General features: G+C 42.5%; 1 protein-coding gene across 1 annotated transcript in view; it reads left to right on the plus strand.

Moving 5' to 3' along the window:
* Positions 1-24,677, plus strand: part of LOC124776276 (CD82 antigen) — a 282,444-nt gene that overhangs the window by 208,192 nt on the left and 49,575 nt on the right. Inside the window, exon 3 of the mRNA XM_047251180.1 lies at positions 6,007-6,111. Within this exon, the coding sequence (XP_047107136.1) occupies positions 6,007-6,111 (105 nt within the window). The remainder of the gene's footprint in view (positions 1-6,006; positions 6,112-24,677) is intronic.

Raw genomic sequence — 24,677 nt, forward strand, 5'->3', positions numbered from 1 at the left:
TTAGAGATACCTTTGGAGAGAAGAGAACCACTTGTATGAATATCAAGAGCTCAGATGGAAACCCAGTCCTAAGCAAAGAGGAGAAAGCAGAAAGGTGGAAGGAGTATATAGAGGGTCTATACGAGGGCGATGTACTTGAGGACAATATTATAGAAATGGAAGAGAATGTAGATGAAGATCAAATGGGAGGATACGATACTGCGTGAAGAGTTTGACAGAGCACTGAAAGATCTGAGCCGAAACAAGGCCCCCGGAGTAGACAACATTCCATTAGAACTACTGCGGCCTTGGGAGAGCTAGTCCTGACAAAACTCTACCATCTGGTGAGCAAGTTGTATGAGACAGGGGAAAAACCCTCAGACTTCAAGAAGAATGTAATAATTCCAATCCCAAAGAAAGCAGGTGTTGACAGATGTGAAAATTACCGAACTATCAGTTTAATAAGTCACAGCTGCAAAATACTAACGCGAATTATTTACAGACGAATGGAAATCTGGTAGAAGCCAACCTCGGGGAAGATCAGTTTGGATTCCGTAGAAATGTTGGAACACTTGAGGCAAAACTGACCTTACGACTTACCTTAGAAGAAAGATTAAGGAAAGGCAAACCTACGTTTCTAGCATTTGTAGACTTAGCGAAAGCTTTTGACAATGTTGACTGGAATACTCTCTTTCAAATTCTAAAGGTGGCAGGGGTAAAATACAGGGAGCGAAAGGCTATTTACAATTTGTACAGAAACCAGATGGCAGTTACAAGAGTCGAGGGGCATGAAAGGGAAGCAGTGGTTGGGAAGGGAGTGAGACAGGGTTGTAGCCTCTCCCCGATGTTGTTGAATCTGTATATTGAGCAAGCAGTAAAGGAAACAAAAGAAAAATTCGGAGTAGGTGTTAAAATCCAGGGAGAAGAAATAAAAACTTTGAGGTTCGCCGATGACATTGTAATTCTGTCAGAGATAGCAAAGGACTTGGAAGAGCAGTTGAACGGAATGGACAGTGTCTTGAAAGGAGGATATAAGATGATCAACAAAAGCAAAATGAGGATAATGGAATGTAGTCGAATTAAGCCGGGTGATGCTGAGGGAATTAAATTAGGAAATGAGACACGTAAAGTAGTAAAGGAGTTTTGCTGTTTGGGGAGCAAAATAACTGATAATGGTCGAAGTAGAGAGGATATAAAATGTAGACTGGCAATGGCAGGGAAAGCGTTTCTGAAGAAGAGAAATTTGCTAACGTAGAGTATAGATTTAAGTGTCAGGAAGTCGTTTCTGAAAGTGTTTGTATGGAGTGTAGCCATGTATGGAAGTGAAACATGGACAATAAATAGTTTGGACAAGAAGAGAATAGAAGCTTTCGAAATGTGGTGCTACAGAAGATTGATGAAGATTAGGTGGGTAGATCACGTAACTAATGAGGAGGTATTGAATAGGATTGGGGAGAAGAGAAGTTTGTGGCACAACTTGACTAGAAGTAGGGATCGGTTGGTAGGACATGTCCTGTGGCATCAAGGGATCACAAATTTAGCATTGGAGGGCAGCGTGGAGGGTAAAAATCGTAGAGGGAGACCTAGAGATGAATACACTTAGCAGATTCAGAAGGATGTAGGTTGCAGTAGGTACTGGGAGATTGAAGGAGCTTACACAGGATAGATTAGCATGGAGAGCTGCATCAAACCAGTCCCATGACTGAAGACCACAACAACAACAACAGGTAACACATCAAATATCTGTCGGGCCGGATACCGGGGATGTCCGGCCAGCTAACGTGGGCCGGTTTGCCGGTCCTCGCGGGCCGGTTTCGGCCCGCGTGGCGTAGTTTGGAGACCCCTGGTTTAGGGAATCAGATACGCGCCAGGAAATGGAAAGTTTCACACCATGAACACCCTGACCGAAAGCTACCAGTCGAGTCGAATAGTCCAGTATTGGTAGTCCAGCATGCCTGTAGGATATGTTGACCACAATCTCATCCTTTTGGGACCTTATTTTCAATACACAGACTACTAATGAAGAATGGAGCGAGTGCATGATGGCATTTGGGTATGCCTAATGTTAGTGGATCTTATCATGTAGAGATCGCAGCATGTCTAGAGGATGTGCACATGAGAAACGTTTCTCCCTACTTTTTCCATTTATGTGACAGGTGTTGATAGGAAAAATAATATATCTGTAGAATTTTCTTAGGTTTAATTTTTCAAAGTATTTGGTTTATAGTCATCGGTCGCCGTATTTTTGTGCTGAAAGGGTCGTCCTGTCAGTGTCCCTATAAATGTGGATCCACTCTTCTCACAAGGGAACCTACCCATCGCACCCGCCTCAGATTTAGTTACAAGTTGGCACAGTGGATAGTCCTTGAAAAACTGAACACAGATCAATCGAGAAAATAGGAAGAAGTTGTGTAGAACTATGAAAAAAATAAGCAAAATATACAAACTGAGTAGCCCATGAACAACATATGCAATATCACAGGAAACTGTACCCGCAGATAGCTTGGGAATATGTTGTCGACCTACCTAACTTGTACACTTTGCGAATGGGTAAAAAGATTCTTCTACCTTGCCCGATTTAGGTTTTCTTGTGGATGTGATAATCACTCCCAAAAAAGTGATGAAAACATAAGTTTGTCACATAAACTGCAACAAATGAATGCATCAGTTTCACAGTCGAACGGTTTTCCCTGTGTTCGGTCAAAACATATGTTTTTAAAGTTTTCAAATTTTTCCGTGCGTAGACCTTGAAATCCTGCATATGTCCGAGCAAATCTGAACATGTCCTGGAATTTTGGAGAGCGAAGTTAATTGTGTGTGAGTGCCTGAACTTTGATTATTGACTGAAAATAGAAGATTAAAATTTTCACCCGAGGGAAGACTTGAACCAAGGACCTCTCATTCTGCAGTTGCTCACGCTAACCACGGGACCACGGCGCTCCTGGACTTGCTATGGCTTGTGTTGTTACCTATCTTCCGCATGGTCTACTCAGTTTGTATATTTTGATTATTTTTTTCATAGTTACACACAACTTCTTCCTGTTTTCTTGTTTGATCTGTGTTCAGTTTTTCAAGGCCTATCCACTGTGCCAACTTATAACCAAATCTGAAGGGGGTGCGATGGGGAGGTTCCCTTGTCAGTGGATGACTTCTTCTGCGTCGGAAGGTGCTGAAAGAGTTTCTCTTGTTGGATATATACACTTGAGTAACACACCAAGACACACTGAGGTGAGGTGACAAGACAGTCATGGGATAGCGAATGTACATATGCAGATGGCGGTAGCATCGCACACAAGATATAAAAGGGCAATGCATTGGCGGAACTTTCAGTTGGACTAAGGTGATTCTCGTTAAAAGGTTTCCCGTGTGATTAGGGTCACATGACGGGAATTAACAGACCTTGAATGCGAAATGGTAGTTAACGCATGGGACATCCCATTTCGGAGATCGTTTGGGAATTGAATGTTCTAAGGTATAGTGTCAAGAGTGTGTCGAGAATACCAAATTTCAGGCATTATCTCTCACCACGGACAACGCAGTGGCAGACGGCCTTCACTTAACTACCAGAGCAGCAGCGTTTGTGTAAAGTTGTCAGTCCTAGCAGACAAGCAACAGTCCTTGAAATAACAACAGAAATAAATGTGGGACGTACGGCGAACGTATCCGTTAAGACAGCGCGGCGAAATTTGGTGTTATGGGCTAGGGCAGCAGATGACGCACGAGAGTGCCTTTGCTAACAGTACGGAATCGCGTGCAGAGCCTCTCCTGGGCTCGTGACCATATCGCTTGGACCCTAGACAATTGGAAAACCGTGGACTGGTCGGATGACTCCCGATTTCAGTTGGTAAGAGCTGATAGTGTGGCACAGACTCCACGAAGCCGTCAGAAGGCACTGTGCAAGCTGGTGGTGGCTCCATAATGACATCAAATTTGAACGTCACGCAAATGTGACGTGTTTAAAGTGAGAAATTAATCAAATTTTTTATTGTGGAGATGTAGAAAGTACTGCATTTTTCAGTGTACTCCCAGCTCACCCTGGGCAAGTGGTTTGCGCTCACTTAACGCATATGACCGGCAAACTTAAGCCACCATATCCCCGTGTCATGTCAATTCATTTGTCTCTGTGTACATCTTCTCATAGCCCTTTTCTTCTTCCTAATGTCTGCTTTCTAGGAACAGTATCTTCCTTTGCATTTTCCTTTCCTCTTTTCATCTCCTCAGTTCGTTTTTCTTGTTGCGAGTTACACACTGTGATGTTTACAGTGGTTCTGGTGTTACCAGTCCGCTGTAGCACCTCAATTCAGTTTTGATTTTGATAATGTCCAAAATAACTTTGTAAGCCAATTCCATTTTCCTAAACATCTGTAGTTCGTGGTCTAGTGGCTAGCGTTGCGATCTCTGGATCTCGAGGTCCCGAGTTCGATTCCCGGTCGGGTTTCTCTGTCCGGGGACTCGGTGTTTCTGATCCTGTTTTTATAGCTCCTTTGTCTTGTCCGTTTGGTTGTATCCATTATATTAGTAATAAAATAACATTAAATGAAATGTATAAATTTTCTTTACTTTTAAAAACCATACTCTTGTAAAACTGTAGTAATAACATAAAACATTCTGCACATGCTAGGAAACTAGCGTATCGGTCAGGTGCATTCAATGCTGTGTTGAAAATGATTATTCCGATATCATTTACAGCAACAATCTATTGGGGTTCGTCGGAGTATTTATCTAGGTACTGCTGTATGAATAAAAGCTCAATTTTCAGGAAAGATAACGAAGCAGACATTGCTTGTTTAATAGATCGTAATAGTCTTAAATGACCAGCTCGTTTACTTTGTTCATCTTCGGATAAGTTTACGAAATAACAACACTAGTTCAATAATGCACCCGCACCTGACAAACCACTATATAAAAACTGCCATTTCAAACCGGTTTCATACTACAAATAATTATAATTAAAATAGCATATTATTATGAGTATCACTGGTACATATAATTGTGATGAAGTACGGCTTTTGATGTATCTTCTAGGCATTTACGTAAGTATTGTCAATACTGTTTTCGCGATGCTCTTTTCTGAAGTCACCATAGTTGATACTAAAGCTAACTTTTATAAAAGCTGATAAGACGTTTAATAGCTTCCTGTTCATACATGCTCCTCCACTCTAAATAATACGATGTGGTAGTAACTTCATAATAAAAATGCAACTCTAGGAAAATTTCACTATTTTTATCATTTGTGAAACAGTTGTTGGAATATTGAAACAGTTTTTTTTTAAAAAAACTTGTGTAACCTTGTGTATCATTGTGGGACATAGTTTAGGCACAAATATTTAGTTTGATTCCGGTAAGCCACACGTATTTTTGTTAGTGATTTCTCTTCGATATAGTTAAAATTGGTACTTCTTTAGCCACCGTTATATCAGGAGGTTAATGTTAGACATTGCCCACGTGACCCATACAAAGTCAATGTTTTATTCTTGTTTTCCCTGTACCTGCTTTCTCCGCACATTGCCAATGCACAAGTAGCTGCTCTGTTACTAAGCTGCTTGCAGTTCGTACTTCGGTTTTTTCTTGGTTCCACGTGTCTGAAAGCCAAAGCATTTGTGGAAACAATTGGTGGAGTTGAGTTGATACACACAAAGTTCGTTTTAGACATTCAATGATGGTAGCTGCGATACTAAATTCCAGAAAAAAGAGAAGTGCTTTAAGACTATTACCGTTGTTCGCTCTCTGTGCTCCATGTGGAAGAGCACTGACTGCAAAGGGTTGCAGTTAGTCCCAAAAGCCCCGGTGTGTGATTCTAACGAATCATAAATACCCCTATGGAAATGTCCAGACATTTTACTCGTACTGATGAGAACGGATATGATGGGCTCCTCTATAGTCCTTAGAAAGCAAATTTCTGTTGCGTATTCCTGTTTGATTAGCTGCTTTTAAGTATGTGGGCTGCATGGCACCTAGTGATTTCGGTATTCAGTCGGTGAAGTATTTGTATAAATGTGTCCTAATTTCTGTTTCTCTTCATTTCAGCTTGCAGGAGCAGCGGTATTGGCTGTGGGAATATGGATTGCAGTGGACAAACATTCCTTCATTCAAGTTGCTAATGTCATACAGAGTGAAGAACTGCGGTTACAGGTAAGGCTCTGGCGCGCTCTGTGTGTGTGTGTGTGTGTGTGTGTGTGTGTGTGTGTGTGTGTGTGTGTGTGTGTGTGCAGATACGCTTCTCAGGCTTACAGCCGACAAATAAGATTCCAGTGAGGCTGAACATAACCAGTACGAATATGAACATTTCAGACGCAGCAGCTGAAACAGTTTGTCTAACTTCAGCGGCGTGGGAACTTACTCGAAGTGTCTGGAGACATAGTGTTACATGGTGATATAACAAAGAGGAAGAATATTCATGTGGAAAACAACTCGTCGGAAAAGAGGACGGTTAAAAAAAGTGGAATAGGAACATTCAACCAATGAAATACCACTGATATTTGTAGTTCATTAACGCGAAAATATTTGTTTGATCAGAAAACGCAAACGTTCATAAAAACTCTTCCGCGTAATAGCCCCCAGCGAAGCAACCTCTCCTTTACTATTTCTCAAAAATCGCAATAATTGGCAAACTCCTGAATACGTGTCCTCTTCAGACCAGGACCGAAACATTCGGCAGTGGATCTCAGAAACAGAATACCCGAATCTGTGGTGAAAGAGGTTAAAAGATGCAGCTAAACTGCTGAAAAATATACTGACACTGAAAGTAGATGAAACAAAATGGAAAGTTTGATGTTTTCTTTGCAGTGTGAGTGATTTACAGCCATTCAGATATCAGAAACGTAAATGTGCAACACCAAAAAACCTAACTGTGTGAAGTTACAACGGCAGTACATTGTTTACGCTTGACGTGAGCAGCAACGTAATAATATAGGGGCTGGGGGTGATCGCGCTTGCGTGCTACCATTGTTATGAGCCAGTGTATTGCCGCGACTCGAGAGTAGCAAATCGAACGTAACGATGGCTCATGGGAGTTATTTGTGCTTGTGAGGGTACAGCACTCAGTAGAAACTTTCACCATCATAACACCGACGTAGCGTGGCGGAAGGCTACACCGGTCGCGGAAGCGCGTGTTGTCGCCACGAAATCGAGCAAGAAAGGGACGGGTGCCACTCACTGGATCACACTTAAAGACCCATATCTACAGACATAACAGTAGGCTAACAAAACTGGAACTAATTTCTGTGACCAACCTAACTTTGCCTTCGTGCAGCAAGATATGAAGGAAAAGCTCTGGCATTAGGTTGCAAGATATGGTGAAAAAGATGGGTTTGCAGTGGCATGCTTCAGCTGACTTCTGTGCTTAGTACGCTTTCACCGTATCGGATCTGTCAGTTACCAGTGAAATCTAGCTGAACGGTCGCCTTTGGAAATTGTATGGTGATCCAGATACTGCGTTCCACCCCTGTGTACGAACTTGAACTTCGATCCTTGCTAGGTGATGCTGATTATCTCGATTTTCTAAATAAACGCCGAACTTTAATTTCCACTTCCATATTTAAAGTCTTAAAATCTCACAATGTCAGATCCAAACGATTGTAACTCCAAATAGTTTAATCAAACATTAACACATCCGATACATAACGTCTGACCTTAGACCGTACATCAAAGTTCTTTTTTAACGTAAGAGACTCGTTGACGTTGTCGGCAGCCCTTTTACTCCGGGCTGTCTATGACACCGCTAACTCGGAGTGCCAAACCACACATACAGACTCGTACAGCAAGTGAACACCGCTAATAGTAAAACTGCTCACTGCTACCTTTACTGTTAATGGCGCACGAACACACTATACTAACACAGACCGGGGCGCACAGTATCTGCTCCTTTCTTGTAAACGACTTTACGAATATCCACTATCACGATCATCTTTAGCTAGTACGAATACCCATAGTAGACAAGGGTATTTGATAAAACATCCTCTTACACGACAAACGCTCAAGCGAGTTTTTAACGCAAATTTAATCTTGCAGTCATAGTCCTGGATGTGGAGGTGGACTGTTCGCAGAGACTTCGTTTGAATGGAAATCACCACCTTGGTTACCATTTGTAATTTACTAATCCCAATACTTATTTGCGCCTCAAAAAATTAATATTCAAATTTAAGTATTTAATGACAAGGTTTTTCTATACACAATCACAAGCGTGATATCGCCTCACCTTACTGTTACGACATAAATTCGTGGCAAACCGAGCGAGGTGGCTCAGTGATCAGCACTGTGGACTCACATGTGCGAGGACGGCTGTTCATATCCACGTTCAGCCATCCAGATTTATGTTTTGTTACTTCCCGAAGTCGCTTCAGGCAAATTCCGGGAGGATTCCTTTGAAAACGGCATGCAGTCCGAGCATGTGCTCCATCTCTAGTAACGTCGATATCGACGGGACATTGAACTCTAGTCTTCCTTCTTTTCTTTTCTTTCCTTTCTTTATCCATGAAAGGTGAGCGACATAGGAATAATGTATATTCGCGAAGATATTCTGACATAGTGGAGGTTACGTGTTCCAGAAACACCCAGGACATACTTGTGCAGTCAAGCAGCAGGAAGCAGACAGGGGTCTATTAACCTAGCACTGCCTCTGTGTAGTCTAGCGGAAAGTCACCACAATATACTCGCAGTGAAAGATTGTAGCATGCGGATACTCACAGGGACATAGGAACTAACTGGCCAGAAGTGCTGGAAATATTTGTACCATTAGATAATTAGAATATGTGCCGTGCATGACGCCCGGATGTCGCAGCCAGTTGCGGCATATGGCTGATGTGTAGACATGTGTAGCAGTGAGTTACAGGTAGGTCTTTGGTGACTATGACAGCTCTTCCTGAGATAAGACTTGGAGCGAGGAAAGATGAACGGTGCTGGACATATGAGAGCTCGCACAGGTTTCAATGGTCAACAGTGTCCCGGTTCAATAAGATCTTCTCTGTTACAACCTGCGGCACTTCGACTAAAGCACTTGAGCTTTCGATGGCTGTCTCCGCTTTCGTCATCAGGAGTTAAAATCAGTAACTGCCACGATTGGCGCTATATATTCTGCTTGTATACTGTAGATCTAATGACAGCGTCTGGAACCTTACAGAGAGGGCTGGAGCGATGCATGAGCGGAAGACGAGTTGGGCAACTAAGCGGATTGGGGCCCACGAGGAATACGGGCCCTGAGACAATTGGATGTCACATTAGTCACCTTGTCCGCCATATTTCACGAACGCTCGGCTCCATGCAGGGCTCACGGAAAATCAGTATGTCACTGAAAAGGTACCCACTACAAAACATCGTCGTGTGCTGTCGAGAGCTTGCATGCGTTCATACACACAATTAAACGCGTCTGAAATAGCTACTCGCACCCCGCTGCAGACGGCTGCTAGCACTCGTTAAGACCTATAATGTGACGTTACTCGCCACGGCCTTTCTCGTGGGCCTCGCCGGGGACCGAGTGGCGTCACTTTTAAAACCGCTGTTCCCGCGTCCCTGCAACTGTCAGGCCTACGTCTTTGCTTTCGCCCCAAAGTCCGCCCCGTGCCGTATTAATTGTGCACCCTCGTACGCTGGACAGAGCTGATAGGAGCTGCCCAACTTGCCTTCCGTGCATGCGTCACTCCGGCCCTTTCTGGGAGGTTACAGACTCTGCCATTGCATCTACACAAGCAGAACACCGTGCCAGTTCCAGCAGTCAGTGATTTTAACTCCTGATGACGATGGCGGAGACAGCTATAAACTCGAGTATTTTCTTCGAAGTGACGCGTCTTGTAAACCGAGATGAGTTTATTGAAGCATGCCACCGTGAAAGACTCTGGACCCAAGTGTCCAGGCATCTTCACTATTGCGGGGATAAGTGTTCAGAGACACGTAAACTGCCGGACAGGGCAATGACAATGTTGACGAACGGAAGTCGTCTCTCCCCGCATAGCCACATGGGGAGATAGTCTACTGGGAGTTAGACCGCCGCCGATTTGAATGTGGGGGGTCAGGAATTCATATCTGCGAAGACTGTGCCGAGACAAATGCACAGAAAAGGCTGCAGCAGCTGACGGAAACCACGTCATGTGCCATCCCACGACTTCGCCACTCAGCGTGCAAGTTTGCATCATTACGGAAATTCCCTGTAGGATGACCTAGTTTGTGATGAGTCTTTAAGTTTTTAAGAAAGTTGCATCCTATAGACACAAATGTGGCAGTAGAAACTCGGGAATGTTGCACACTTCTGTGTTAAATTGAATGAAGTGGCCTGTACTGGAACATGTCTTATCAACTGAATACATGTTTGTTTTATTGGACTGGAGAAGAGGAATTAGGCTTGTAGAAGCTACACTTGTAATAACGCCTTACATATATGCAAATGTCTTTGGCGTAAAGTCTGGGTTAACTGGAACTGGGCTGATTTACATATTGATGGCAGGACTGCCGCCTTGCGAAACCTGTTGAGCACGCGTCTTTGGCGGCAGATGCCGTACACGGATTGGAGGCCTGTAACTGGTGTTACCTGTGCTACAAAACTGGCCTCTGAAGCCTCCTTTCGACAGTTCTCGTTGCTGAGTTTAGCACGAGCGATGACTTCTAAATCCGTGCTGATTTACGGACAGAAGCTTTCTCTTTCTCGAGAAAATGTTTGGTATTCGATCTTTTAATATGTCAAAGAATTTGCTAGCATAATGACGTTAACGATATTGGTCTGTAATTCTGCTGGTCTGTTTCTCTTACCCCTCGTAAATACGGGAGTCAGCTGCGCTTTCTGATAGTCTCTTCAGACTTAGCTCTGGGCGAGTGAGTAGTGCTAAGAGCAACCTAAGGAAGCGGTCAAAACCGAATAGTAATCTCTCTAAAACGAAATTTGTATTTAGGCTGGAGCTGGCGACTTTTTCCCTCCTCAACTTTCAGTTGCTTTTCAGCACCAGGATCATAGTTTCAATGTCCTCAGTAGGAGAGTTCGTACGGTGGTAAAAAGATTGTATGTCTAATGTCTGTTTACACCTCCCCCCCCCGTTTGCATGTGAAATTTAAAGCTTCATCTTTCCTTGTGCTGCCTTCTTCTGTCACACTGGACAGGTAGACGGATGACTAGATAATCCTTCGGCCCGCTTAGCGATTTTACGTAGGACCAGAAATTTTCTGGGAATCTCGGTAACATTTTTCGCCAATCCGTGACTGCGGCAGCTGTCGTACGCTTCGCGCATTAGTCATTTCATAGACACACTACTTCATACAAACTTCCGTCTCCCGATATTGCTGTGATCTTTATTGAACCGAAAGTGCATAAATCAGTTTTTGTTAGCGTTTTCCGAATTTTATTTCCTCTACGTCCTTCAAATTGGAACTGAATGACGTCCGTTCATAAAAGCTAACTGGGGCGTATTGTAGCAAATCTAGTACAGGAGGAGGAGGTGGAGGAGCAGATTCCCCCCCCCCCCCCCCAAACACACACAAATTAGTACTAATTCATTAAAACTTTAATATTTACCACCTACTTTGGAATCAAGTAGTGTCCATACAGACGACATAGAATTGATGCTGCTGCTTACACAACACTTAGCACTTAAAATATGATAGTTCACATCAGAGTACAGTAGTCTTTAACTGATACATAGTTCGTAATAATTGCTCTTTTCGCATGCATCTATATCGCCACAAAGACAATACTGTCGTAAGCGATAAGTACAACTGATCGCGGATTGCATCGAGACGGGGCTGAGCGGCACTGCGCTCAGACATAAATGCAGCGACGTAAGCAGACACTTTGGGGCGTGTATACGCCGACGACTCCGATTCGTTGCTGCATCTTGCAGCGACTATCTTTACTTGTAGTGCAGTGTTGAGACACCAACTTCTTCGTGAGACCTCGTTCTGCGGAAGACAGACATCTGCTTATCCACTACTGTCAGCATAAAAACTTCTCAGTGGCGAAGCGTGGCATTTTTTGTAGGGTAGGCTGAGAATTATGAATTTCGAAAAAAGAAGAAAGTCTTAAATCAAATCGTGTAAAACAGAAACACTGAAAAAGTAACTTAGTTACATATTTCTACTAAGATTGAAACTACTGCAGAAATCGTTATTAATGCATGAAAATATTAAACAGCTACACATTCATAAAAATATAACTTAGTAATACACCGTTAAATCTTTTTATAAAGTTGTTCTATCCTTTTTCTGGGCGTAAACTTACGACACGAGATATGAAATCCTGCCGAGTGGTTGATTATTTCATCGTTGTCTTCTCTTTAGCCAAAATCGCAAAGTTTGACAGTCTTATCATTTGTCATTAGTGTGAAGGTAGGCTTTAACGCGTTTTAACGCACTTACGCTTCCTTTGCAAGACACAGCGTTTGCTGGAATTGCAAGAACCAACGGCAGTAATTTCACACATTCAGAGAACACTTTAATTCATTGTCTATAATGGATTAAAGGAGGTCCTGAGATCCTGAACGTTTATCCTAACTGCTGTAAATAAACGAAAGTTCTCTTCTCAGTTTTTCATTGTCAATAAAAGGTATATTTTAAGTAGTTTTCCAAATTCACATATAGGAAATTGTTTGGCCTACTATAATCTGAAAACTTTTTCTCGTTTACAAATTCTGTAAAACGTTTCATGGAAGTCCTGGAATTTAGTTTCGAACTTTATTGCTACTGTGTCAATTCTGTCTTCACAATTTCCACTTACTTACTTCTGTTTCGTTACAATTTATTTGATACTCCTGCCGAATTTATAAGGCTCTTAGGTTCCACTATGCATTTCAGAATAATTTCCTAACATGTTAGCATTTCACCAAGCTTAATGTAGTTTTCAATTTCTAGGTTACAGCGTCTTATCCCCACAGTTTTACGTTGCAAGATGTCAAACAAGATACTTGTATGCTGGAAAATCGAACTGTCCAGCTGCAGTAGAAAAAGTCTAGTCATCCAGCATACTATTTAGCCTAATTGCTTGATGTAAAGAATTATCATCCCACCCTTCAATGTCTATCACATCATTAAATACTGCTCTCATGTCTGTATAGTGAAGAACAATGGTTTGTACAGCGCGTGAATGAAAATATCTTGTTTCACAAGGACCTGTTAGTTTAAATCACCTTTCCCACAGAATGTTATTAATATTACTGGAACTGCTAAAAATGCGTGAAGTGCTGATAGATTTTCCACAGAAATTTTTAATAGCGTAATTTTTTTACAAGCACAGAGGAGGACTAGGTTCAACTGATGTGCATAGGAGTGTATAGAGCGACTATGAGGATAGTTGGTTTCCCGATAGAATTGACGCCATAATTTTTCCATGCCATTGCACTGCAGTCGTATGTTTGCGATACTAATTGTTTCGTAATTGTTGTAACTGCTTAGCACTTGCGCCAAAACAAATCTCTTATTTCTCCTGATTCGTTATTTACAAAACGAAAAATTACACTCGTCTGACTTGTAGTTGAGACACCCGTTGTTTCATCGGTTTATACCGATATAAAAGGACTTTTTTTAACTTCACTTGAGATTTGTTCTTTAACAAGAGAAAAGTGCTTTTAAATACTCCATCGGATAGTAAATGATCTTTCATGTATGATTGTTCTACTGCTAAGAAAAGCAGAAGTTGTAAAAAAAAAATTCTTTATTTACTGACTCACAGTTTCGTCATGACTTCAGAGAGCTAACTCTTGCCATGCTAAAAAGCAGATCGTCGAAATAAGTCCCCTCATTATACTTCTGTTTCAATCAACCTTCTCGTTGTTTCAAAGCTTCCAAGCGTGTTGCTTCTGATAGAGCGTGGCCAATTTTTACTGTGCCTAGCTGGTTGTATTTAACAGCTGCTGTGATTCGTGAAATGGAACACTCATGCTTTCTAGCTCTCGAAACGAAATTTTTGGAGACACTCTTCGCCTACTCACCAATTACGCCATTCAAAACCGTCATTACCCATCCAAAATAGTACACAGTAAAAACAAAGTTGTTCCTTACAACGCTTCCACTTAACCACGGTTTTGAATTGTACCATTGTGTTTGGAAACGTCTTTAAAATTTTCCGTAAGATTTTTTAATGGATCGACTTGGCGTCGTCTTTCGTTCTTTCACCAGATGTTTACCTTCAAAAGAAAAACGAGAAAAGAAGGCTGGGTTTTCAATTAAAAAATTCAGTGGGTCTTGTGATGAAAACAACGCGTCCATTGGAGTTTGTCAGTAGTACCATGCTTTACAACATAATGATTTAAATATTAGACAACTTAAATTTTCCTTTCGACCACACAGTGTCAAGACAGATCGACGATTACACCTCACACGTGACAGGGCACACCGAAATATACTTCACTAATCAGTTAATCACTACCACAGCTCACTATATTTAACTATTTAATTCATGTTCGAGGTTTCACCATAAGCGTGTCTGTGTTGATTTGAAAACCAACAGACACGTGACAGAACTACCAATGTTCGAAATAAGTGAGGCTGCTAAATTTTAATGTGAGAAATAATGAAAATACATTGAATATTCGTCATCTTGCAACAACATTCAATGATGCATTCTCCTTTATGTTCTATGAATTATGACTGTCTTCTTGTTCTTTTGTTTATTTCAAAGACTTAAATTAAGAGCTAAGGTTTTTTATTCTGCCCGTCTTGCTGTTGGCGTGCTAGATGGTGCGAAGTAGCGCTATCTGTTGGGGAACTCTGAAAGACTTGTCATTAACGCAGGCGTGTACCCAAGTGCTGGCGAGAAGTAGAAACAAATCATAGCCAGCTTTTAAAAACCGTATCCACGCTGTAGAAACCCCAGTCTACCACGTAGAAGAAACTGACTTACTGCACATGCTCATAAGCAGCACAGAATTCAAAGCCACTGTTGGTTACAAAACTAGACGAGTGACTGGCGGGTCCATATACGAAGTTGAAGCATAAAACGTTTGAAAACATTCACGAGGGTACGTGATCAGATGGGATTAAATTCAGGATGGACGAATGATTTTGAAATTTTCTGGGTAGATTCGGCCTTAGAACCTTAATAGACGCTTCACCACTGAGACTTCTTGATGGATTTTTATAAACTTTAATAATCATCGTAGCTTTGATGACATCGTGATGATGCCTGTCTCTGTTGACACTATCTAAAAGGTCAGATCTGGACATCACATCTACTTGTTAGGTTAGTCGCCTCCAACTAATATTGGATGATTGCGGTATATCCCTTGCTACTGAGCTTATGCTTAATTTGAATGATTCTAAAATTGTTCCAGCGTGATCGAGTGGCTGCCTAGTGACTGGCAAGTGTCCAACGGAGGACTTCAAATAAAATAGAAGGAACAGAGGGGCCAGCTATAACTGGCTGGGTCACTCAGGCTGAAGATCGGAGGGAGGGAGGCAACTGCATACCACCGACATTATGACCGTCCCTATTAAAGCGCTGTTGTGTTCAAACCATCCGTCGGTTTGATCACAGCTTCCCTTTTCTTATGGGGACATTTATATATCCAGCTACCTAACATAAAGTGGTGGTGCATTTGTAACGAATCCTCAACACACAAATTTACATAAAAAACGTGAAGAGGAAAGAAAGAGGAAGAGAAAAGAGCGAGGTTAGTGCACTTGGCGCCTACACTACGTAGGTCGCACTGCCTCTCAGGGAGGCGTATCTGTGCAGCGACTCGGGCGTTGGAGAAAGCAGCAGCACCTTTCAACGAAAGCCCCCTGTTTTTGTTAGACGCGCAGTTCTCACGGAAACGATGCAAAGAAGGAGCCGAAAATCAGTTTCGGGTTTCGGTCCATTACTGGCCTGCTTTCGCAGCGCGCACTCAGAAGGAAACTGCAACTTTGTACAATACCTATCTTGTAGCCTTTTCCACTGTAGTTCGATGGGCAACTATGTAACCCCCGGCATAACGCACTGTTGTTCGTCTAGTCTTAATTATCTCCTCTATCGTCCTTTAATCCCACCTGGTAAGGATTCCAAACTGACGAACAATAAGATACGGTCGAACTAACTTATGTAAGCGATTTCTCTTATTCGATTTAGGTTTTCTCAGAATTATTCCTATTAACCTCTCGCATCTGAGTCTTCTGCTGGTAGTTTTATGTGGACTTTCCACCTTAGGTCGTTCCGAACGAATATTTACGTATAGGCTCAAGTAACAGTCCTTGCACCAACTGCCAACCGTCTGCATGCCTTCCTGCAATTATCTAAAACTGTCTTGTGGGCGGTAAATGCAGAGTTTCTTCTGGAGAGTAAAATAACTTGACGGAATGCAGTCGTGGTTTAGACAGGTTCACACCCCGTTATTTGAAAGGCACAACTGCAGCAAGGAAGTAGTGTGCGTGGAAATTGAAAACTACGCTGTACAAATCGCGCACACACACTAGCGTCACCGCACTACCAAAGCTGACGACTTCAGAAGTTAAGTAACTGTTAATAACCAATGCGTGCGGTGGCTTTAACTTTGTCCCTCCGCTTTTGACAAATAGATTGTGCAACGTACATCTGATCTGTACTTAGCTATAACCATTCTGACGAAAGCTGTCTTAGAGATGGATTTAACTCAGCTGACAAACCTTCAGGTTCTGAGATTTTTGAGATGACCTGGTCCCTGTGAACAAAAGTACGAAGTACCCATTCACGCTGAGCCTGATAGTGACAATTATCCTACGTTCGCAGGTTCGACTTCTGCCTCGGGCATGGATGTGTGTGATGGCCTTAGGTTAGTTAGGTTTAAGTAATTCTAAGTTCTAGGGGACTGATGACCTCAGAAGTTAAGTCCCATAGTGCTCAAAGCCATTTGAACCATTTTTTTGACAATTATCCTGCAGATACAGGTCGGTCTGAGTATGCTTCATGTAAAAGGCAAGACGTGACTTGTTCATACGAGTGTGACACGTGGACGGTAACCAGTTCAGACAGGAAGAGAAAATTAAAATTGTGTGCTGGATCGGAACTCGAACGTGGGACATTCGCCTTTCGCAGACAAGTGTTCAGAAGACTGAGCTAGCCAAGCAGAACTCACTACCCACAATTGGCCGCGGAAGGCGTAGATCCCAGGCTGGAGTTCCTGCACGACACGATGTTTTAATCTGCCAGAAAGTTTCATATCAGGACACAATCCGTTGCAGAGTGCAAATTCATTCTGGAAATGAGAGAATAGAACATTTTGAAAGTTCCTTCAACAGAAGAATGTTGATAAAATGGGTAGATCGGATAACCAATAGAGATGTCGTATAGCTTGACTAAAAGAAGTGAGCTCTTGGTAATGGGGAGGGGGGGGGTTAAAAATTAATACATGGGTTTTAAGGGTTTATGACATTTATTATATTCAACTTAAAATTATAAATAATTCATCAAATGAAAGAGCAATGCAAACAGTTTTTCTTAAAAGCATTCAATGTGAGCACCATTCTTCACACAGTCGATAGGAGAGTTCTTTCCAAACCTTGATCAGTGTGTCGGGAGTAATTGTTGCAACAATGCTGTTTCTAAAGCGGGGTAGATCAGCTGATAACGAAAGCACATACAAGCGATCCTTTATGAACTCCCAAAGGCAGAAATGGCAAGACGTCAGATCGTGTGTGAACGTGGTCATGCAAAACAAGCTTCCTAATCCGACCACTTGCGGCCAATCCAGCGGTACGGTACAACGTCATATATCTAATCGCGTACTAATTATGTCAGTGAGGCGGCGCACCATCTAGCTGCAAATTACGTTCTGTGATTCAGTTTCTTCCAGTTCAGAAAAGAGCCATAGTTCTAGCGCATCAAGATAAGAAAAACCACTTAAAGTTGCTTCATCGATAAAGAAAGGCCCGTAAACTTTCCGCGGGGATGGGGCGCAAAAACATTCAATTTAGGGAGTGTCATTGGAACTATACTACTTCGTGAGGATTTTCTGACCCCCGCCAAATGCGCACATTGTGTGTAACATTTCACTTTGGTGAAACATCGATTCATCACTGAAGACGACACGATCCAGAAAGTCGTCATGCAGCAACATTTCGTACGTAAATAAGTTATACAAAACTGCAACCAGTCACTTTTTTGGAATAATTATGTTTTATTCCACGAACTGGATTTCGAACCTCTTCAGGTTCATCTTCAGATGGTTTCAGGAAGCTACATCATTATTGCTAGCATAATGCTGGGTGCCTGTCTCGGTTCTAAAATATCCGTAATGGATAAGCATAATCAGCAACATTTAGTTTGCAAAGTTGGCATGTAAACCATAGTCTATAGGCTTTAGACCTTGTAATAGCTGCAAACGAAAAGGACGTAGTTGAAAGAATCTCCTTAAGTCTCCACGCAGACTTCACTAATCCACGACTAGCCTTCCGAACTAATTTCTTGGAGCTACGCGTGAAAGACTATAACTCGGTCATCACGTTATAAACATTCTCTTGGTCGTTACATATTCTGCCCTTTTTGCAGCTACACAGACGTAACTTAGGAGCTGCTATTTCATTTTATGTATTATTTGTAATTGTGTGTTGAATGTAATAAATGTTACAAAGCCTTAAATCCCGGTTATTCATTTTTGAATCGCCACGTACACATACTGAATCACTATGGAATAGTTACTTGTTGAAGTGGGAAGTGTCCGGGAATGGGAAGAAGATTGTAGAGGAAATCAAGTCTTGGAATACTAAGTAGGTTCGAATGACTGTAGGTTGATATAATGCAGAGATGACGAGGCTTTCACAGAATAGACAACATTGGAGAGCTGCAACAATAAAGTCTTCGGACTGAGGACCTCACGACGAACGACCTGCTGTGTTCTATCTGCTAGGAAGCCCTGAGTCAAATCTGAGACCTTGCCCGATATAACGTAAGATGGTATTGTGTTCGCTAAACGACAATGCGAGACTGCATCTAATACTTTCTGATTGTCACGGAACATAGGACCAACTTGGGCGTCGTTATCTACGTCTCTCTAGGCCTTGCGCACGATTAGAACTGCGGAGTCTTAGAACCTTGTCCACAGTGCCCAAGTTGATTTCTACGAAGGAAACTGTTCGTTTGCGAGTATAAAGTGTGTACCGTAATTCAACAACAGATTGACGTCAGCGATCTAGGGCTATATTTCTGCGCATCCGACAGGCGACCATTTTTCAAAATAGAAGTCAAATGAGTCTTACGGCGTCAGCAGACGGACAGTACCTTCGAACGTCAACGTCGAGCGTGCCGAGTTCAACGTGCTGCTGAACGTTCAGAAACGATGAGAGTTGTATATACGCTACGTGTGCCTCACGTAGCGTACGCATACGCGGTCGCAGCCCTCTCCTGCAGCAGTTGTCGGCTGTATCTAGCTCTGTATAGTGCGCATAAATAAAAACTTTAATTTTATGAATACGTTAAAAGACACAGGAAAGTACAATGGCCAATCAATGACATTCGCTTATAAAAGTTCCATTTCAAATAATGCAGTGAAAATTTATAATAATTCTCGAAATAAGATAAAAATTATTTCGTCATTTTCACTTTTTAGTGAAACCCTAAATCATTCTTACTTCATCACTGTTCCTATTCAGTAGCAGAATATTTACACCTTGTGAAATACAAAGCTTGAAATAAAGTACAGTGTGTGTTACTGCAAGCAGTGCATGCTATCTTGTATATAAAACCAGTCGAATAAACTCCCTCAGAAAGAGCGCTCTTACATTTACATATTATAGAATATACTTCCATTAAACTAATAAAGTATCAGAACGAATTAAAAAACGCGAAGGTCTGTAAAAAACGCAAAAGAGACCCACTGAGATGCGAACCAGGAACGTATCACCTGCTGCCTCACAATTCTGCGTCCATACTCGTTACGCTGCACTAAGTACGAATGGTTTACAACTGTATTTTTCATCTTACCATCTCCTGAAAGCCTTAATCGTAGGTATGTTACTAAGTGTCATCTAATTGTAACAAATTGTTCCAAGAACAAAGAGCTTTTGATGGAGCATTAGTGTGTCGTCGCCTTGAAACGTCATACTTTCGTAATACTCAAGTTACAGTAATTCTTTATGCATCAGTATGCGTAATTTTATTACAACAAATCGTACAATTAACGACAAGCTTTAGAGAGATCAATTTGCTGGTGCTTAGAAACGGTATGTATACTTATTGGCTTCTACTGAAAACCAATATGGCGTCTCGTAACTCCGTATTGAAGAGGGATGGCGTCACGTGACTTACGCAACGTTTCTTCCATCTCATTGGTCTGCTTTCAAACGCATGCTACATGTTGCTCTGCGCTTTCGGAACTTTTTGTAAGAAACTCGGCTCGGCAACATTCGAGTGATGCACGGCCCGTGTACCGACGGCTTTATTCTAATCGCTTGGAAGTGTCTGCCGCTCTGTCTTGCTGTCAGCCAAGCTCGTAGCATTTGGCCGCGTCTGAAGTTTCTGGAACGCGACTGAGACGGCTGGAGGCGCCAGCACAGCACTTGCTCCAGCTGCCTGGTCCGCGTCTGATGAGCAGGGCTATTGCCGAGATTGGCGTGGGCGCGCGTGACTCACACTCTGTGCCGTGCTACGGCGTGGGCTGGCGGCCCATAATCGTCACCAAAGATAACACCAACGCGAGGATCACAGGTAGGCACTCTGTAACACAGCACAAATGCCGAGTTAAGCGCCAATTGCCAAAATAAAACTGCTCCCGAAGATGTTTGTAGCCCCATCACGAAATAAGTTACTCTAGTTCAGGGCTGTCCAACCCCCAACACGACCGGTAAAAAATCAATAAAATTCGGTTTGTGTAAAGTTATGATAAAATGAACATTTTCAATTTGAAACTCCCGCCTTGCTTGCGACCTCCCTCCCTCCCGGGGTGTTAGTGTTAAATATGGCATGTGCGGCCCATAGATACTTGCCTTGGGCCCAAAAATACTTGCCTTCGAATGTATCCCTGGTAAGCTAAAAGGTTGGACACCCTGCTCTAGTTGACGCACAGGATAACTTTCTCTAGAACAGCGGTTCTCAAACTTCTTTTGGCGACGGAGTCCTTTCGAAATATTATTTATATTCTCTAACAAACCCAGAATTGCCAGGGTATTCATTTTGCCAATTTTCTATAGTAAACGAAAACAAAAATGAATTATTGCCTGTGACGTATCGAAAAACTTTATTTCCATGTATTCGTGAAAGCACCTGTGAAAATACGAAACAGCCGTGCAAAGAAATGTACATAATATACAAAGATATAACTACGGGATCCAAATTAAGAAACGTAGTACGCAATATACAAATTTTCTGTAATGTTTATTTAACTCAGAACTTCACTGTAAACTATATTTGTAGTTACATGCCCCTGTTCTGTGTGTGGTACCGTTATACAATTTTTTTACATGCATTTAGCGGCATTTGTGGATACTGTCTGCAAAAATGTTGCGACTAGAGTTACTAGCAAAGAAGAATAAAGTTAAACGTCATGCATGATGCGACAGTTTTTCTCGTATCTGAGTCTTTGACATATCTGCTGAACTGTGATAGGTAGGTCGTACATACCCACAGCGATTGTTGCCTGACAGTAAGGTATATTTGTACAAAGATTGATTGAAATCTGCCCAGCAGTTTTTATATATAATCTTAAAAGTTTTGCATCACCCCAGTTCGCAGAACTCCTGAAGATAGACGTTGATTGTGGATATTTTATCACAGACACAGTCCCTTTGACTATTCAGAGATGTCACTAAACCTGCCCAAAGATGTAAACAACCATGCATGAGCAGCGCCTGTTAGACGGAGGGGGTCCGACAGCCGATCAGTTCGTCATTCCACCAGGAAGGACGTACACGGCTCGTGTTGTCTGTAGTTCAACCATGCCTAGACTGTCAATATCGCGGTTCGATCGCGTCCGCATAGTTACTTGGTGCCAGGAAGGGCTATCTACTAGGGAAGTGTCCAGGCGTCTCTAAGTGAACCAAAGCGATGTTGTTCGGACATGGAGGAGATACAGAGAGACAGGAACTGTCGATGACATGCCTCGCTCAGGCTACTGCTGTTGATGACCGCTACCTACGGGTTATGGCTCGGAGGAACCCTGACAGGAATGCCACCATGTTGAATAATGAATGCTTTTCGTGCAGCCACAGGACGTCGTGTTAAGACTCAAACTGTGCGCAGTAGGCTGCATAATGCACAACCTCACTCCCGACGTCCATGGCGAGGTCAATCTTTGCAACCACGACACCATGCAGCGCGGTACAGATGGGCCCAACAACATGCTAAATGGATCGCTCAGGATTGGCATCACGTTCTCTTCACTGATGGGTCTTGCATATGCCTTCTACAAAGCCATCGTCGGAGACGTGTTTGGAAGAACCCGGTCAGGCTGAACGCCTCAGACACACTGTCCAGCGAGTGTAGCAAGGTGGAGGTTCCCTGCTGTTTTGGGGTGGCATTATGTGGGGCTGTCATACACAGCTGGTGGACATACAAGTTGCCGTAACGGCTGTACGATACGTGGATGCCATCCTCCGACCGATAGTGCGACCGTATCGGCAGCATATTGGCTAGGCATTCGTCCTCATGGACGACTATTCGGCCTCCCCCCCCTCCCATAGTGCACATCTTGTGAATGACTTCCTTTGGGATAACAACATCGCTCGACTAGAGTGGCCAGCATGTTCTCCAGACATGAACGCTATCGAACATGTCTGGGATAGATTGAGAAGGGCTGTCTATGGACGACGCGAACCACCTACCACTCTGAGGGATCTACTCCGAATCGCCGTCGAGGAGCGGGACAATCTGGACTAACTGTGCCTTGATGAACTTGTGGATAGTATGCCACGACGAACACGGGCATGCATCAATGCAAGAGGACGTGCTACTGAGTATTAGAGGTACTGGTGTGTACAGCAGTCTGGACCACCACTTCTGAAGGTCTCGCTGTACGGTGATAAAACATGCAGTGTGTGGTTTTCATGAGCAATAAAAAGGACGGAAATGATGTTTATGTTGATCTCGGTTCCAGTTTTCTGTACAGGTTCCGGAACACTCGGAACCGTGGTGATGCAAAACGTGTGTGTGTGTGTGTGTGTGTGTGTGTGTGTGTGTGTGTGTGTGTGTGTGTAATATATTCTTTCATGCGTTACAATTTAATGAAAAATCATACAGAAATATGTAAACTATGCGTTCTTGACTTATTATACAATACGCAGAACACTATTATCCCTCTGTAAATTGATAAAATTATTTCCATTTAATGGGAGGTACGCAGTTGTTTTTTTTTTAATTTTATTTTATTTTTCGACCAACTGTTTGTCAGGCTGGGAGGAAGAGAGTTGAAGACGCATGTCACGTTCGGCACACAGTCTACTGCTCTGAAGAGGGTGTGATTTTAACGTAATTGATTGTTTTTACTGATTCATCAGTAACCAATTTAAGATCTGCGGCGTCTTTTTTTGTCATAAATGCCTGATACAATGGCTGGAACTACAGTTTCATGCTTCACTTTTCATTAGTGATTGTTGTTTTACCAAGTAATTGCCGTGGTCCCATCTGTACAAATATGGACGCAATCGTTCAAATTACGATAGTTTATTTCAAAAACATTATTAGTCATGTTAAAAATTTATTTTCCAGTAGTGTTAGTTGGCAGCGATGCGCGCATAAGCAAATATTCTTAGTCAGTGTTTATGAATATCGTAAAATTATCAGCAAGATAGCCAGTCCAGCAACATCGGTCAACTACTCCGTCTTCAAGACGAATTTGTTATGGTGATGACGACCAAGTAGTTCTTTGTTGACATTGCCTGCGAGGTCGTCAATTCGTTACGAAACAGCACTGTTTGAAGATGATTTGCAGACTTTTCTTCGAGAATACATTGTGTTATGTCTGCCACACGTGGTTTTATTGAATCCGTAGCTGTTGAATTTGTAGCGATGGTGTGCACTTTGCCTGCTTGTGCAGTGCGATAGCTGACCAAATATGAAGGGGGAATGTGCGGCCGCTGTGCCCATGTATAGTGACGAGTATCGAGTCGCCACATACTACTCACACAAGATAAAATCTTTTTGTTGGTAGTTCCCGATCGCAGCATTACTGTAGATTTATTATGCTGCTAGTCACATCATTTCCGGCTGTTACGCAATGAAAGAGAGAAACTTTTTATAAACTACCATTGATATATTTGTGTTGTTTTTCCTCTGTGTGTGCCAAGACTGTATGCGCGTTGTTCTTTAGGTTGAAATTATTTTGACGAAGCTCTTGCGGAGACCCAGTACTCAATGGAGCACAGATTGAGTGTCGCTGCTCTGGAAGATACTTACCTACATATATGAATTGCCTGGAAGAAAACGGTTTGACAGATAGTCAGCACGGATTTAGAAAATATCCTTCGTGTGAAACACAAGTATCCCTTTATTCTCGCGAAGTAGTGAGGGCTATCGACAAGGGATGTCAAAATGATTCCATATTTTTATATTTCCAGAAGGCCTGTGACAGTTCCTCAAAACATACCTCTAATCAAATTGCGTGCCTATGGACTATCGCATCAGTTTGGCGACTGGATTCGTGAATTTGTCAGAAATGCCGCAGTTTGTAGTAACTGATGGAAAGTTATCGAGTAAAACATTCAAGGTTTTTATGTCTGTTCCGACTCGCTTAGTGCTCTGCAAACATTTCACCGAATGTGTTCAGTAGACCAGCTGATTCAGCTCGTCCATGACAGCGGCGCCAACACCGTGGCAAGGTGGGTACTTGGCCACATCGGGACACAGG

This window comes from Schistocerca piceifrons, chromosome 2 (assembly GCF_021461385.2).
Source record: "Schistocerca piceifrons isolate TAMUIC-IGC-003096 chromosome 2, iqSchPice1.1, whole genome shotgun sequence".
Classification (NCBI taxonomy): domain Eukaryota; kingdom Metazoa; phylum Arthropoda; class Insecta; order Orthoptera; family Acrididae; genus Schistocerca; species Schistocerca piceifrons.